Source organism: Myotis myotis, unplaced genomic scaffold, assembly GCF_014108235.1.
Source record: "Myotis myotis isolate mMyoMyo1 unplaced genomic scaffold, mMyoMyo1.p scaffold_m19_p_11, whole genome shotgun sequence".
NCBI lineage: Eukaryota > Metazoa > Chordata > Mammalia > Chiroptera > Vespertilionidae > Myotis > Myotis myotis.
In genome coordinates this window covers 64,125,517-64,141,976 of record NW_023416315.1, presented here as the reverse complement: position 1 = coordinate 64,141,976, position 16,460 = coordinate 64,125,517, and the positions used below count along the sequence as shown (strand labels likewise).

At 41.2% G+C, this 16,460-nt stretch overlaps 1 protein-coding gene across 1 annotated transcript in view; it reads left to right on the top strand.

Annotated features, from left to right (window-relative positions):
• Positions 1-16,460, top strand: part of SND1 (staphylococcal nuclease and tudor domain containing 1) — a 456,936-nt gene that overhangs the window by 45,647 nt on the left and 394,829 nt on the right. The window contains exons 4-9 of the mRNA XM_036328783.1: positions 380-458; positions 3,063-3,223; positions 3,961-4,052; positions 4,662-4,820; positions 6,048-6,154; positions 11,419-11,509. Of these exons, the coding sequence (XP_036184676.1) occupies positions 380-458; positions 3,063-3,223; positions 3,961-4,052; positions 4,662-4,820; positions 6,048-6,154; positions 11,419-11,509 (689 nt within the window). The remainder of the gene's footprint in view (positions 1-379; positions 459-3,062; positions 3,224-3,960; positions 4,053-4,661; positions 4,821-6,047; positions 6,155-11,418; positions 11,510-16,460) is intronic.

The window sequence follows — 16,460 nt, the reverse complement described above, 5'->3', positions numbered from 1 at the left end:
CTGAGAGAACCTGTCTAAGATACTACATGGCAGAAGGTGTAGCTCCAGGCCTTCCTCCTCAGGCAGTGCTCTGTGTACCCTCCTTGGGTGCCGCGTGTGTCTTGCTTTCTTGTCAATCTCCAGTAGCTATTGAGATTGCCTTTGGCCCGGGAGAGACACAAGAAACTTAGAAACAAAGTCCTGAGAAAAAGATTTATAGACCTTTGGGACTTAGAGATTAGAGATTTTGGGAGAAAAGTTTTTCTGAAAAACACAACACTGCATTGCTGCCTTGTCCAATTCTCTGGCAACATCCTTCTCCTTGAAGAGCTAAGGGTAAAAGTGGGTTTCATTTGAGCACGTTTGAATCTTGTGTTTAATTTTCTTTTTTTCTCCTCAGATACCAATGGGGAAAACATTGCAGAGTCTCTGGTTGCAGAGGGCTTGGCCACCCGGAGAGAAGGCATGAGAGCTAATAAGTAAGTCTTCATTACTCTCTGACCCTCTGCCTTCCTTCTACTCCACTGTGAGAGCTGGGGTTGCTCAAGGGAGGTTGGGTTGTCAACTCTACATTGGCTTTGCTGCATTTTCATTGCTCTCCCCTGACATTAACTGGGTAAGCTCTGGTGCTCTCTGGCTTTTAGGACATTCCTGCCCAGGTGTGGATTATTCTGAGCCAGCAGGTCATTCACCATTTGATGTGTGTAACTCCTTTAAAAAACAGGCTTTGATACAAGGCAGCTTTAGTCTTTATATCATAAGACTCAATAGGCTATGTCTTAAACCATAAATCAGGGGTGGGGAACCTTTGTTCTGCCAAGGGCCATTTAGATATTTATAACATCATTCGAGGGCCATACAAAATTATCAACTTAAAAATTAGCCTGCTTTGGTCAAACATTTAATGCTTTGGCAGGACCAAACCAAATGATTTCGAGGGCCTTATGTGGCCTGTGGGCTAGATGTTCCCACCTCTGCCATAGATATTCAGCTCCAGAATATCCATCCATCTCAAAGATTCATTGAGTACTTACTATGTGCCAGGTTCTGTTCTAGACACTGAGAATAGAGCCATGAGCAAACATACTTAGCTTCTGCTAACATTTTAATGGAGAGACAATAAACAAATGAACAAATAGATATCATGTGCAAGGAATAAGTGCAGTGAAAAATAAAGTGGAGAGAATAAATAGAATTCAAAGCAAAATCTGCTTAGAATTTAAACTAAGGGCTCAATGGTTTTTTTTTTTTTAAAGTAAGGGAAATTTTCTCTCTTTCCAAAGCCTTTGAAGTCTGCTTTGGTAAATGGATCTATAGATACTTAATTAGTAGTAGGTAAAAATGGATTTGTTTAGCTAATGGCATTGTGAACTTTTTAGAAATGAGTGTAATATATGGAGGCTGTATAGCACATGTCATGTACTTCACCAGTGTTGGCGCTCAGTAGGATGAATTATTGCAGCTGACTTTAACACGTTAGTCTCTGAAAAGTGATAAGCTACATCAGTAATTTGGAGGCTAAAGATGGTGTTTAAATCATTAAGTGCTGTATTATATGACTGTTGTCACTGTAGAATGGCTTTGGATAAATATTTGCATGGACTGTACTAATGATGGGGATGAGCAAAGGCAAAAATGCACTTTTTGCATTCTTCCCGTCTTCTTGGTCTTGGAGCCCAGTCGTTCACCATAAACTTCTGTGTCCTTTCTGACATCATAAAATCATTTGCTGGGAATTTGTTGAATTAAAACATTTGTCTTAGGTGGTGTTTTGGAAGCATGCTGAAGTTGTATCTTAAGGACAGTTGCTGGCATGATTTTAGGACGTTCCCCACCCCTGCCGTAGGTTTTCAGTTCCAGAGTATTATCCATCCATCTCAAAAGATTTTAGGAATCCAATTTGCAATTTGCTACTGGGATGAAGAATTTTTAAAAAGCTCATAGTAGGATTATAGGATCTCAACAAATAAATCTCCACTGGTGTACCAATCCTTTTTTTCTTCAAAGTTGTCTTTTTATTTTTTTAATATATTTTTATTGATTTCAGAGAAGAAGGGAGAGAGATGGAAACATCAGTGATGAGAGGGAATTGTTGATCGGCTGCCTCCTGCATGCCCCACACTGCTGAGCATGTCCCCTAACCGGGAATCGAGCCATGCCTGCTGAGCTCTTCAAAGTTGTCTTGACTTAAAACCTCCTTTTCTCGGTTTTAAGGCTTGCTTCTGTCTCTTAAGCTACATTTTTTTCTTTTTTCATTGAATTCTGGATGTGATTTTGGTTCCCTGAGGATATGATTGTCTTTTTTGGGTGGGGTTAGAAAGGTAGTTAAGACTTCTGGTTTGAGAAATCATAGGCAGGGGTCCCTCCTTAGCTATTCCTACTGACCGAGGTGGGAGAGTCCATTTATGCCTGCAGCCACCGATGGACCCTGGCATCCAGGCTGTGGAAAGGCCATGCAGGTTGCTCGCACATGTGTGAGAGTGAAGAGCAGAGCCATTTCTGATTTTGTTTGTTTATCTGCTGGCTTTCTGGCTGCTCTTGTATGTAGTGTGGTTTCCTGCCGGATGAAGGAGTCGTCTTTCATTTTCAAACTGCTGTTGCTTAGCTGGCCTTAGTGAATATGTATGTAGTTTTGGGGTAATATCTGCAATAACAGTATTTGCTCTGCATTCTCCAGCCCTGTTCTGTGGACAACAGGGAGTAAGGGTGGTTCTTAGTCACTTTCTCTGCACTGTGTCCTGCTGGGCTCTGCCTGGATTTCAGTTCCCGAATCTGGATAGTTAAATGAAGCTGTACCCCCGGGAGCAGCTTCCCTCTGAGCCACCAACTTGTTCTCTTGTAATCACTGATGGTGGCAGTGCTGAGATATGTGTTTTTTGGATCTTCTCATTAAATGCTCTTACATTTGAGTCTGTTGTTGAAACAAATCTGTAATCCTGAAGTTGCACTCATGGTGTTTTTCTGCTTATAGGCTTGGGTCTGAAGCTATTGATCTGAAATAAATGTTTTGGTCTCTTCAAAGGAGACCCTGGCATTTCTGTTGTGAGCTCACTAACCACACATGTTTATTTTTCATGTCCCAGTCCTGAGCAGAACCGGCTTTCGGAGTGTGAGGAACAAGCGAAGGCAGCTAAGAAAGGGATGTGGAGTGATGGGAATGGTTCACATACTATCCGGGACCTCAAGTATACCATTGAGAACCCAAGGCACTTTGTGGACTCGCACCACCAGAAGCCTGTTAACGGTGAGGCTGGCAGGCAAAGACAGATGTGACTGGGGGCGATTTCTTTCTATTTGCTCTCAAGCTGCCTGAGATTTATAAAGCCTATTTTGCTTATTTACTATCCAAGGGGAATTGTTAAGGGTAAAATAACACAGTGGTATTTTGGAAGAAAACTTGATCCAGTTCACATGGGTCACATCAGACATGCTTTGCAGGGGTTAGTCTTTGCTGGTATAGGGTGGCAAATGGCGGGTATTTTTGCACATTGGAGATCTTCCTGTTTTCTAAAAGATGGCTACTTAAATACCGTCCTTGTAACCAAGGTAGAAATGTATATTCTTTATACATCTAAACACACGCACACACAATATAGTTCTGGCCCTACTTTGAGACCTTGTTAACACTGACTCAGTAAAATAAAATTATTGCCAATCCTGAATTGTTGTTAGTTTTTACTGGGCATGTCCTACTAAGATGAGCAACTTACCTTAGTGATAACAAAACTTAGGTATGAGCCATGAGGTCCCAGAGGGTTCAGAAGACATGGAAGGCACTCCTGACCTGTGTTCCCCAGGAATAGTTGTGGAAGAGTCTGTTGTGTGAATACTCATGATCTGCCAGCGCTTCATCATTTTTCAGAGGGAGGCTTTCCAGAGGGTGTTGGGGAGAGGAACTATGTTCAGTGCGGTTTGATTGGGCATTGTTTATCCCTGGTGTGAGTTTTGCTAATGACTTAAGCTATTTATTTTGTCATGTAGCTATCATCGAACACGTGCGAGACGGCAGTGTGGTCAGGGCCCTGCTCCTCCCAGATTACTACCTGGTTACCGTCATGCTGTCAGGGATCAAGGTCAGACCACTGGACTATGGGGTGGGTTTAGGGTTTGTTGAAGTGTTCAGTCATAGGTAGATTTTTCTACTTGTGGGCTTTGGATCTGCTGTTTCTTCCTAGAATGGGCCATGAGCGTTGGCTAGAGTACTTTAAACTTTGCAGTGGGACAATTCTAATTAATATTTTTTAAACTTTTAAGCACTCAGGGTCTATTTGGAATGGGCTGTGCAGAGAGATTGTTGAAATGTAGCAGTGGAGGATGGGAGGCTCTGAAGTTTGCTGAGTTTGGCTTATCTTAATGTGAAATACACATTTTGATTTGAAAAAAAAATGCCAAGGCTTTAATGCCAGACATTGATGAGTTTTTTTCTTGGCAAGGGGTCATTTCCAACTGATTAAAGTTATTTTCCCCATGATAACATGAGCTCTATTTGGCTTACCATGAAGTCTGAGATGATGCTATTTCCAGTTACTTTTCCCCAGAATGTTTTGAAAAGTGTTGGAAGCCCTGCCCTGAGACTTTCCCCGTGTAGCCTTGTTGGATTGTGCTTTCTGGGCGGCTCGGTGTGGTGTGTGTTGAGCACTCAGGTTAGGCTGCGTTACTCACTCACCTTACTTTTGCTGTAGTGTCCAACTTTTCGACGGGAAGCAGACGGCAGTGAAACACCAGAGCCTTTTGCCGCAGAAGCCAAATTTTTCACCGAGTCTCGACTGCTTCAGAGAGATGTTCAGATCATTCTGGAGAGCTGCCATAACCAGAATGTTCTGGGTACCATCCTTCATCCAGTGAGTGTTCCATGCCGGCTGGACTGTATGGGTTTGTTTCATCTACTGGTTTTTGCAGCATTTGCAAGTGAGATGTCACTTACCTGATAGAATTGGGCAGATCTGTGCAACTTCTCACTTTTAGGAAATTAATCTCAAATGTGACTGAATTTACAAGTGGAAGAGGAACAATGCTATCACTTATTTTTCCAAGTGTTGGTCGTTGAGGTTGTGCACAGGAAAGGTGGGAGGTTGCCACATCAATTAGAAGGGGCACTGAAACTTGCACGATAGAATTGCGAGTTTGCATGTAGGTCTAGAAGTTACCTATTTGGAGTATCTGTAGAACTATGATGAGGAAATCTTTATGGAAAAATTATTCTGTGTATGCCAGGCCTTATCCAGTTTCTCCCTAACTCAGCTATTGAGCAGGAAATAGATTCTTTATGTTCTGACTGTTGGTGAATTGTACCTTATTGTATACTTTGATAGGCGGGTTAATTCTTGGACAGAAAATGACCTTGTTTTTTAACACCCAAGTTTAAGTGGATTTTCATTATTATAACCAATACAGAGTAGACTACTGTTACTTATAATTTGGCTGGAGAATTCTTCCTTCATGGCAGTTGTGAAGGCTGGGAGGCTTGCTTTGGAATATGCCAAGGTCATGTCTGTTTCTTCTGGAGTGCGAGCTGTCTGCCCGTGCCTTGCCAGATGGCTCTGTGTCATAGCAGAATGTGAACTGTAATTCATTGGGCGAAATGTAGCTTAAGTTATTCCCTTACTCAGCTCGTTCTTCAGCTCTCCCCTTATGAAAAGGGGAGTAAGTGCTGATCTTAGCGAAGGAAATAATAAGGTGTAATCTCCACTAAAGATTAACATCCTCCTCTGCCCACAAGAAGAGCTATTGAAATGTCAATTCCATTCAATGCCACTAACGTTTATCCTGTTCCTATTAGGTGAGAGTTACTATGCTGGTGTTGTGAGGACATGAAGCCAGGTTTGTGGAGAGGAGTCACAGAGTAGCTTGTCAGTCTTAGGGCTGGTTTCTTTCTTTCTTTCTTTTTTTGGGTAGGGCTGGTTTCTTAATGAGGAAACTGGCTCTACGGTTTTATTTTTGGGATTGTTGTTATTTAAATGAACTGCAGACTAGATTGTGACTGTTAATTGTGTCAGAGGACTAGAGAAATTATTCACTTGCCATCGAATTTAATCTGTGCCTGCTTTCTCATGTGCCTTGTTTTTCAGAATGGCAACATCACAGAGCTCCTCCTGAAGGAAGGTTTTGCACGCTGTGTGGATTGGTCGATTGCAGTGTACACTCGGGGGGCGGAGAAGCTGAGGGCAGCTGAGAGGTAAGGTCCGTCAGGGAAACCTTCCAGCCAAAGATCTTGTTAAGGATCTTTGGGGAAAGAAATCTAGTGATCCCTCACTCATCTACGCCAGTGTCTGTTTTATTTCAGTAAAGGATTAGGGAAATTACACCACCACGCAGGATACATGTAGCAAAGACTACTGACCACTGATGACGATGTTCCACTCTCCAGGCTCATATGGCTCATTTCACAATTATAAAATTACTAGAGGCCTGGTGCACAAAGTTTGTGCACGGGGGTGTGTGTCCCTCAGCCCAGCCAGCACCCTCTCCAATCTGGGATCTCTCTCACAATCCAGGACTGCTGGCTTCCAACCACTTGCCTGCCTGCCTGCGTTATTTCCCCTAACCACTCCCCTGCCAGCCTGATCGATGCCTAACTGCTCCCCTGCCAGCCCAATTGCTCCCAACTGTTCTCCCCTGCCGGCCCGATTTCCCCTAACTGCCCTCCCCTGCAGGCCTGATTGCCCCCAACTGCCCTCCCCTGCAGACCTGGTTGCCCCCAACTGTCCTACCCTGCTGGACTGGTCACCCCCAACTGCCCTCCCCTTCAGGCCTGGTCACCCCCAACTGCCCTCCCCTTCAGACCTGGTCACCCCCAACTGCCCTCCCCTTCAGGCCTGGTCACCCCCAACTGCCCTCCCCTGCAGGCCTGGTCACTCCCAACTGCCCTCACCTGCAGGCCTGGTCACCCCCAACTGCTCTCCCCTGCCGGCCTGGTCACCCCTAACTGCCTTCCCCTGCTGGCCATCTTTGACCACATGGGGGCGGCCATCTTGTGTGTTGGAATGATTGTCAATTTGCATATTATCTCTTTATTAGATAGGATACTGGTCTTGATAACTTCACATTTTTGCCTTTGAGGCACACAGCTGAGAGATGTGCAAGAACAAGAATTGAATGCCTATAATTTCCTCCCCTTCTCTTAGGTCTTTTATATCCTTCTACACCTGTAAGCAGGAATACTTGGCAACCTTTTATTAAAATAGGTTTTAATCTCGGGCATTTGATATGGTATGTCTGACAAAAGTAGATTAAGAAAAACAATTATTATATTAAAGTGGTATTAGTCTTTAATGTTACACAATTACATTCAATTCAGAGATGCAATACTCTTTATCAAGTACAACATTCCAAATATCTCTGATTAATCTGTAATGCTCAGGTTTTTTTTTTTTTTGTTCAGAAAATCCTGTCTGTTATTCTAAATTATTACTTTGGTTCATAATGGTTATTGCATTCTTTAAGTTTCTGCCTCTCTGAAGAAAGTGAGTGTAATGACAGTAGTATCTACATGTTTTATAACATCTCTGGGAGATTTTATGGATTTTTCAGAGTTCTTATCATTATAAAAGAGGTTTAGATCAAGGAATACAAATTATATTTAGATGACGTGATTACTTGCCTGCTGTTTTGCATGCTGTATTTGACTTGGTTGTGTTGTTGGTAAATCTCTATCAAAGTACTTCATGTATTTTTAAACTACTACAATGTGGCTTTGTCTTTTTTCTCATTTTGCCATTTCTTTAAAAACAGTTGCAATACTGTTTTTGGAATATAGTTCCTTTCCCCTGCACATGTATCCATTGATTTGTAAAAACTTGAAACAGCTGCTCATTCATTTATTTTTTTAAAGCTTTGCACATATTCCACTTACCTCTCTCAGTCTGACTCAAAGAATATCTATTGGGCTTAGTACTTGAAAATTTTTCTGCCAACATGATTTCTTTACTTTGTTGTTGTTAATCCTCTCCCAAGGATAATTTTTAGAGGGAGGGATAGAGGGGGAGAGAGAGAGAGGGAGAAACATTGATGTTAGAGAGACACATTGATTGGTTGCCTCCCTAACATGCCCCAACCTGGGCTGGGAATTGAACTTGCAACCCAGGTATGTGCCCTTGACTGGGAATTAAACCCATGACCTTTCAGTTTGTGGGCTGATGCTCTAACCACGGAGCCACTGGCCAGGGTGATTTTTTTTTTAAATTAAATCTTTATTGTTCAGATTATTACAGTTGTTCCTCCCAACCCCCCCATAGCTCTCCTCCATCCAGATTCCACCCCACCCTCTGCCCTTACCCCTCCCACTGTCCTCATCCATAGGTGTACAATTTTTGTCCACTCTCTTCCTGCACCCCCACACCCCTTTCCCCCAGGAATTGTCAGTCCACTCCCTTTCTATGCCCCTGGTTCTATTATATTCACCAGTTTACTCTGTTCATCAGATTTTTTATTCACTTGATTTTTAGATTCACTTGTTGGTAGATACGTATTTGCTGTTCATAATTTTTATCTTTACCTTTTTTTTCTTCCTCTTCTTAATACCTTTCAGCATTTCATGTAATCCTGGTTTGGTGGTGATGAACTCCTTTAGCTTTTTCTTATCTGTGAAGCTCTTTATCTGACTTTCTAATTCTGAATGATAGCTTTGCTGGATAAAGTAATCTTGCTATTCATCACTTTGAATATTTCTTGCCGCTCCGTTCTGGCCTGCATAGTTTCTGTTGAGAAATCAGCTGACAGTCTTATGGGTACTCTCTTGTAGGTAACTGACTGTTTTTCTCTTGCTGCTTTTAAGATTCTCTCTTTGTCTTTTGCCCTTGGCATTTTAATTATGATGTGTCTTGGTGTGATCCTCTTTGGATTCCTTTTGTTTGGGGTTCTCTGTGCATCTTGGACTTGTAAGTCTATTTCTTTCACCAGATAGGGGAAGTTTTCTGTCATTATTTCTTCAAATAGGTTTTCAATATCTTGCTCTCGCTCTTCTGGCACCCCTATAATTCGGTTGTTGGTAAATCCTTGAAGTTGTCCTTGAAGACTTGCTTGAAGTTGTCCCAGAGGCTCCTTACACTATCTTCATATTTTTGGATTCTTTTTTCTTTTCTGGTTGGGTATTTTTTGCTTCTTCGTATTTCAAATCTTTGACTTGATTCTTGGGATCTTTTTGTCTGCTGTTGGATCTCTGTATATTATTCTTTATTTCAGTCAGTGTATGCTTAATTTCTAGTTGGTCTTTTTTCATATCCTCCAGGGTCTCACTAAATTTATCGGCAGTTTCTAGAAAATTCTTGAAAAACCTTATAACCGTGGTTTTGAACTCTATATCCAGTCATTTGCTTTCCTCTATTTCTGTCATTTGTGACCTGTTTCTTTGTCTCCGCATTTTTTATGCTTCCCTGTGTTGGTAGAGTGGCTTTGTGTGCCAGGTGTCCTATAGGGCCCAGTGGCTCAGCCTCCCCAGTTACCTGAGGTGGACACTCTTGGTGCACCCCTTTGTGGGCTTTGTGCATAGTCTTGTTGTAGTTAAGTCTTGATTGTTGTAGGTATCACTGGGAGGAATTGACTTCCAGGCCAATTGGCTGTGAGAATCAGCTGTGTCTAAGGTGGGAGAACTTCTGTGCTGAAGACACCCTTCTGGGGCAAGACTTGCTTCAGTGGGGCTTTGGTGCTCACTGAGTCTGCGCCCTGAGTGTGTCCCTTATGGATCTGAGGAGTTGTAATCTGGATGGTCCCACTCTGACCACTGGGTACACTGGCTCTTGGATCTAAGGAGGTGCTAATTTAGCCTCTGCCTGAGGCTACCCAGCAGGAGCTACGAAGAGATCTGCAGATTCCCCTTCCTTGTTTGGGGTTTGGAGGTGCCTAGATGAGGCCCAGCTGTGAAGTAATGCAAGCTGCTGTGGGGCCTTGGGCCTTCTCTTGATAGTTCTGGGTCTGTCTGGCCCAGCTGCAGTTTGTTAGGTAATTTTCAGGTTGCAAAGGGCCAGGGCATTCATATGCAAAAGCCTCTGCGCACAGCTTGGGTGGGGCAGGGTCTCAGGGAATCAACAGGGCGGAACAAACAGCTATGGCTGATCCTCAGCCCTGCCCTAAGGGGCCCCGGTCTCAGTGTCCTGGTAATCTCTGCAAGCACCTCTGAGAGAAAGCTGCCCTCGAGTTCTGAGTTCTGCCTGCTGCCAGACAGTCCAGTTTCTCTTCGTATGAGTCTGGGTCCCCAGAGACTTCCCGGAACTGGAGTTCAGAGCAGTCAGGGGCTTGTGACTCCCTCCCGATTCAAAAAGATTAAAAAAGACAGCCGAGTCCTCAGTTGCCAGCCCTTGCTGGGTGCGCCTCCTTACCTCTGCACTTTACTTCCGCACCTCCTCTGAGTCTCAGTGTGCTTTTCTCTTTCCTTCTAGTTGTAGAATTTCCACTCAGCCAGCCTTCCTGTGGTTCTGGATGATGTCTGTTTTGCCTTTTCGTTGTATTTTTGAAGTTGTTGTGGGAGGCAGCAATTTCCGATGTTTACCTATGCCGCCATCTTGGTTTCTCCCCAGGGTGATTTTTAAAAACTTTTTGTTCGTGAACTTCTATTGTAGTTTTCTATTTTTTTCTTTTCTTTTTTTAAACTTTTAAAAATTATTGATTTTTTTTTACAGAGAGGAAGGGAGAGAGAGAGTTAGAAACATCAATGAGAGAGAAATATCGATCAGCTGGCTCCTGAATACCCCTGACTGGGGATGTGCTTGCAACCAAGGTACATGCCCTTGACCGGAATCGAACCTGGGACCCTTCAGTCTCAAGGCCAACACTCTATCCACTGAGCCAAACCGGCTAGGGCTTGTCCATTTTTCTTATTCGTTAGATGCACACAGTGACAATTTTGTTTGTGTTTTCCATTTAAGATTTGGGTAGCTGATAACCTTTTCATAATTCAAATGGAAATTGAGCAGGCCTGTTTAAAAAAATATAGTATGGGGCAAAAGTAGGTTTACAGTACACGAAACACAGTTTATTCTTGTATTATTTATTAATTATTAATGTATTTTCCATATGAACAACTGTAAACCTACTTTTGCCCTACCTTATATATTTGTTTGTTTAATATATGTGTTCTTCCCATTTAAAAGAACATTTGCTCTGTTTGTCATTCCAGTGCCTAGCACATAGTAGTCACTCAGAAGATGCTGGATAAGCCAGAGAGCTAATTATCAACGTGGACTTGAATTGTCCATGTTCAAAAAATTGCATATTTAGATCTAATCTACCATTGATGGGTTTGTGGTTTATATATTCATCTTGGATAGCTGCATATACACTTTTTCTTGTGGCTGTTGTCACACTTTAATCTAATTTGACTGATGGCCTTTCTCCTGGGTGCCTTGTCGGTGGTAGGATTATGTACTGTTTGATTCCATGGTGATGGTGGATTCCCTTTGCTAACCTAATCTGTCTGAATGATTTGCATCCTTGCTTTGTTGTCAGGTTTGCTAAGGAACGCAGGCTGCGGATATGGAGAGACTATGTGGCTCCCACTGCTAACTTGGACCAAAAGGACAAGCAGTTTGTTGCCAAGGTGAGTCATTCTCAGCATCTTGAGATGCATAGTGATTGTTGTCAGGCTATTGATAATACAGAAATTTGAACAATCAATCAAAACCTGAAGCATTTTTATTTCAAGGCAAGCCAGTGGTGTGTAGAGGTGTATGCATGATCGCACACGTGTGTTTATGGTAGGGGACTTAGACACCATAAGAACTTTAAAATTACTTTTTGTAAATTTGCATAACTTCATTAGAAGTTCAGGTGTTAAAGTTGTGGACATTGCCATTTTGAAATATCACTTATATTTTAGGGGTTCTTTTTGTCTTCTTAGAAAATGCATTCTCTTAGATTTCCTATGCCCAGATGTGTATGACCTCAAGTTTCTCTTTTGTTTTAGAACTCTCTTGGTTTTGGATTTTTTTAATGTGATTCTTTTTTTTTTTTTTGAGAGCTCTCCACTGCTGTGTCCTGGAATGGGTTTCTTTGATGGGAACTAGAACTACTAAATAGATTATTTGGTTACAGTAGTGGTGCTATAAATGTTTTTTTCTTGCCCTGGCTGGTGAGCCCACTGGTTAGAGCGTTGGCCCATGCACCAAAGGATTGAGGGTTCGATTCTTGGTCAAGTACCTGGGTTGCAGGTTAGATCCTCAGCCTCAGCTGCAGTGCATTTGGGAGGCAGCCAGTCGATGTCTCTCTCTCTCACTCCCTCCCTCTAAAAATCATAAAGTGTTTTTCTTAGTTACAGGCTTTTGTACCTTGGTGGGGCAGACCTGTTCTCATTTTCCTCAAATGCTGTAATGTTTTCCATCCTATTTTTACTTTTGGCAAGAAATGCCGGACACTTTGTCTTTATGGACTAAAAGTGGTTAAATATTCATATCCTCTAACTGAGAGGTGGCTGTCCCAAATGTCGCCTAACAGTTTAATATGGAAAGCCACTAGGTGGCACTGTCAGCCTGAAAAATCCTGAAACGATTTATCTTAGAACAGTAAAATTTTAACAAAGTCTCTGAGGAATTGGCTGAATTTCTTCACTTTCTTTTTTTATGATGCTCAAAGGAATAGGTCACAGTGCTCAAGTGGTCCCTTTCCGTTTTCTAGTATATGGTTTCCAAGCAGTGGTCAGGTTAACCACAATTGCACCTTTTAGTGGACATCAGTGGGAGTAGTTCCTGGTTGGATACTCCCTATGCATTTTCCCACTCTGACCAGACTAGGATGGGTCTTGGCTTTCTTGCTGTGTGAGGGCTGTGCTGGCTTAGAAACCTAGACATGGGTGGCTGCTCCACCTAATTAGAACTTACTTGGTTATGCTTATGTTTCCTGTAATCTCTTCTATTTGAAGACTGTAACTACACAGTGAAAGGATGATTATTCACTCAACAGGGGAGGCAGGCGTTTCGTTTTCACCATCATCACTTTGAGGGCTTGTGATATTAGTAATGCAGATGAAGGTCCCGTTACCATGTATTGTCCCTACCAGCCCCCTTCTCAGTTGTAGAGAAACCTAGAAGATTTTGAGGTTTTGGACCTTTGATAGTTGGGGAACTAAGGCATTGCTGAAGAAATTCAAAATATTAGGTGACTGAGTCAGTAGCTTTGTATTTATCTTAAACCTGACTTTATTGGTAACTAGAAAAGGGAGAGCTGACTTTAGAAACATTTTCTTCATTTTAAAAATCCAGGATCCCAGGATTCGTTTTGTGTTTTTGGTCTTTTCTGTTTAGTTTTAAAACATGGTGAGGCCTTTTTCATTACCATCAAGTTTTATTCATTACAGTGCCAGGATACAGGAGATTGCTTCTAATAACTATTTAATTGAGGATTATGATGAATAATCATTTTCCTGGAATATCTTAAATTTAGGTCATTTGGGTATAGGCCTGCTTAGAGAATAGAGAGAAAATGTGTTTGTAGGTAGATAAATAGTTTTAAAACTTTTTTGATTTTAAAAAATTTTCAGCATTATTTCTGTGTGTTTTTTTTAAATATATATTTTATTGATTTTGTACAGAGAGGAAGGGAGAGGGATAGAGAGTTAGAAACATCGATCAGCTGCCTCCTGCACACCCCCTACTGGGGATGTGCCCACAACCAAGGCACATGCCCTTGACCGGAATCGAACCCGGGACCCTTGAGTCCACAGGCCGATGCTCTATCCACTGAGCCAAACCGGTTAGGGCTATTTCTGTTTTTAAAACAAGAAAAAGCATAAAAAAGAGACGAAAAGACACTTATATTAGAAGAAACTACTATGACAGTTTTTTTCTTTTTAGCAAAGTTGACTGTCTACCACAGGGGTTGACAAACTATGGCCTGAGGGCCGAGTTTGTCCCACCACTTGTTTCTGTATGTCTGCAAGCTAAGAAAGGATTTTACATAGAAAAAAAAGTGATTTGTAGCACATGAAAGTTAGATGCAATAAAAATTCAGAGTCATGAATAAATTGGAATGTAGCCACATCTGTCTGTTTACATGTTGTCTGTAGCTGTCTTCATGATACAGTGGCAGAGGTGACCGGTTGTGAAACCATATGGCTTGTAAGGCTTAAAATATTTGCTTTCTGACCCTTTACAGAAAAGTTTGTTGACCCTTCATCTATACTTGACCTGCTCAAAGTGCCTTGATATTAGGAACTTGAGCCAGAATGTAAATCAAAGCATTGCTTCTTTTCATCAAGAAAAGCTTGCTACAGAAAAAATGTCAGCAGTGTTCTCAGCGATGTAGTTGATTTATGTTGTGGTACAAGCTTCTTAGATCATTGCAGACTGGTAGCTACTTTTGAGTAGTACTGATCTGTAATCTCTTGTATATAATTTTTATGTTTGTAAGTTTTTATTTTAATAAGACTTTAAAGAACTCTGTCTTATTAAGAAATGAGCTAGTCCAGTTTTCCTCTCCCTTAAGGCAGCCATTTTAACTCTTGGCAATCCAGATCTCTGAATAGAATGTTTATATTGTTCTTTTTTAAGTTTTTCAGTGTTAGATATAACTTCTTCTCTTCACACCATGAAAGATGAGGATTTAGTTTTTTCACTCATGCATACATATTCACGGGTGTGCGTGTAGTTTTACCTAATCCTTCCATTAGGACTTTATCATAATTCTGGTTCACTTAATATTCAAAGTTTGGTAGGGAAATACTAATCACCATTGAGCCACATAGCATATTATGACTACTTTTCATTTCCTGCATAATTCTTTGTTTTAACTAGAGTGAATAATTTTAAAATGTAGGTGTATTTTGTACATACGGATTAATTTAACCCTCAGAGTCTACTTGTCTAAACCTCTGAAGAGATTGATTTAGTCTGTTAATTTTATCTTTTCAACAGTACTTTTCAGGAGCCTTATGACCCGTCCCAATCTGGACTAGTTCTTTTTCCCTGATACGGAGCTGTCATCATTGGATTTCTTCACCGTTATCCTGGGGTGTGGTTTTTGTTGTTGTTGTTTTGCCTTATCCCTGGGTCGAAACTATGTTTTGCTGAATTCCATGGCTTATGCTGCTTTTTTTTTTTTAATGTTAATTCTCACCCAAAAATATGTTTGTTTGTTATATTTTATAGAAAGAAGAAGGGGTGAGGGGGGGGAGTGGGAGGGGAAGAGAGAGAGAGAGAGAGAGAGAGAGAGAGAGAGAGAGAGAGAGAGAGAGAGAAACATCGATGTGAGAGAGAAACATGGAACAGTTGCCTCCCATATGTGCCTTGACTAGGGATTGAACCCACAACCTAGGTATGTGTCCTGGTCAGGAATTGAACCTGCAACTTTTGGTGTGTGGGACAACCCTCCAACCAACTGAGCCACTTGGCCAGGCTCCATGGCTTCTTTTTTACCATTTAATACTTTTGGTGGCACATATTCTCTACCTTCTTGGGAAAAAAGTGCTTGATAGGTAAATATTTTGGGACATTTCATGTCTATTCTATAATTACAATTTGATAGTTCATCTGGGTATAGAATTTTGTTAGAAGTTATTTTCCTTTGGAATTATGAAGACATTGCTTCACTGTAATTTAGCTGTTAGAGAATTTTTCTTTTCTTGTTTTTTAGAGGTTTAAAAAGTCATTCTGATTCCTTGTCTTTGTATGATTTTTTTCTTTCTGCAGGATCTTAGCAGATCCTTTTTTCCCCTGAAATTTCAGTGATGCATTTTGTTTATGTGTGAATAGAGAGCTTTTTAAAAATTCTCTGAATGTTTTTCTTATTACTATTTTAAAAACAACATCTACTACTTGTTTCAGAAATGAATATCATATTAGCTTTCTGAGTAAATTATTATAATCTTTTGAAAAATTTCTTCTTGCATAGTCTATGTTCTCCAAGTTGTTTTTAATTCTCTTTGGTTATTTTGGTCCCTTATTTTTTCATATTAGAGGCTTTCTTTCTTTTTCTTTTCTTTTCTTTTCTGTTTTTTTTTTTTTTTTTTTTTTTTTTTAAAGGCTTTCTTAAATAAGAGAAATCCTCTTATTTAAGAATGAGATATTGAACACTGGGTCAGAAGCAGTGGACTTATGTATGGGTGCTTCTACCCTCCTAGCACCCCCTCTCCCCCCAATATGTTTTTATTGATTTCAGAGAGAGGAAGGGAGAGGGAGAGAGAGAGTGATAGAAACGTTGATGAGAGAGAAACATTAATTGGCTGCCTGCTGCACACCTCCTACTGGGGACTAAGCCTACAACCTGGGCATGTGCCCTGACCAGGAATTGAACCTTTGTCCTCTAAGTGCATGGGATAATGCTCAACCGAGTCACACTGGCGAGGCCCAGGTGCTTCTTAAATAAGCTTTAAACCAATCCTAGTCTTGATGATTGGGGGAAGTCTGCAGTATAAATCAGATTGCTATTGTGTTTGTCACCACTGTTTCTATCCATACATCTGCATTCCAGCTTTCAGAGTTTTGTTGCTGTATTCTTTTCTCCCATTAATTTTTGTCTTTTTGAGCTTATGGAATTAAAATAAAATAAAATTTCTTTAT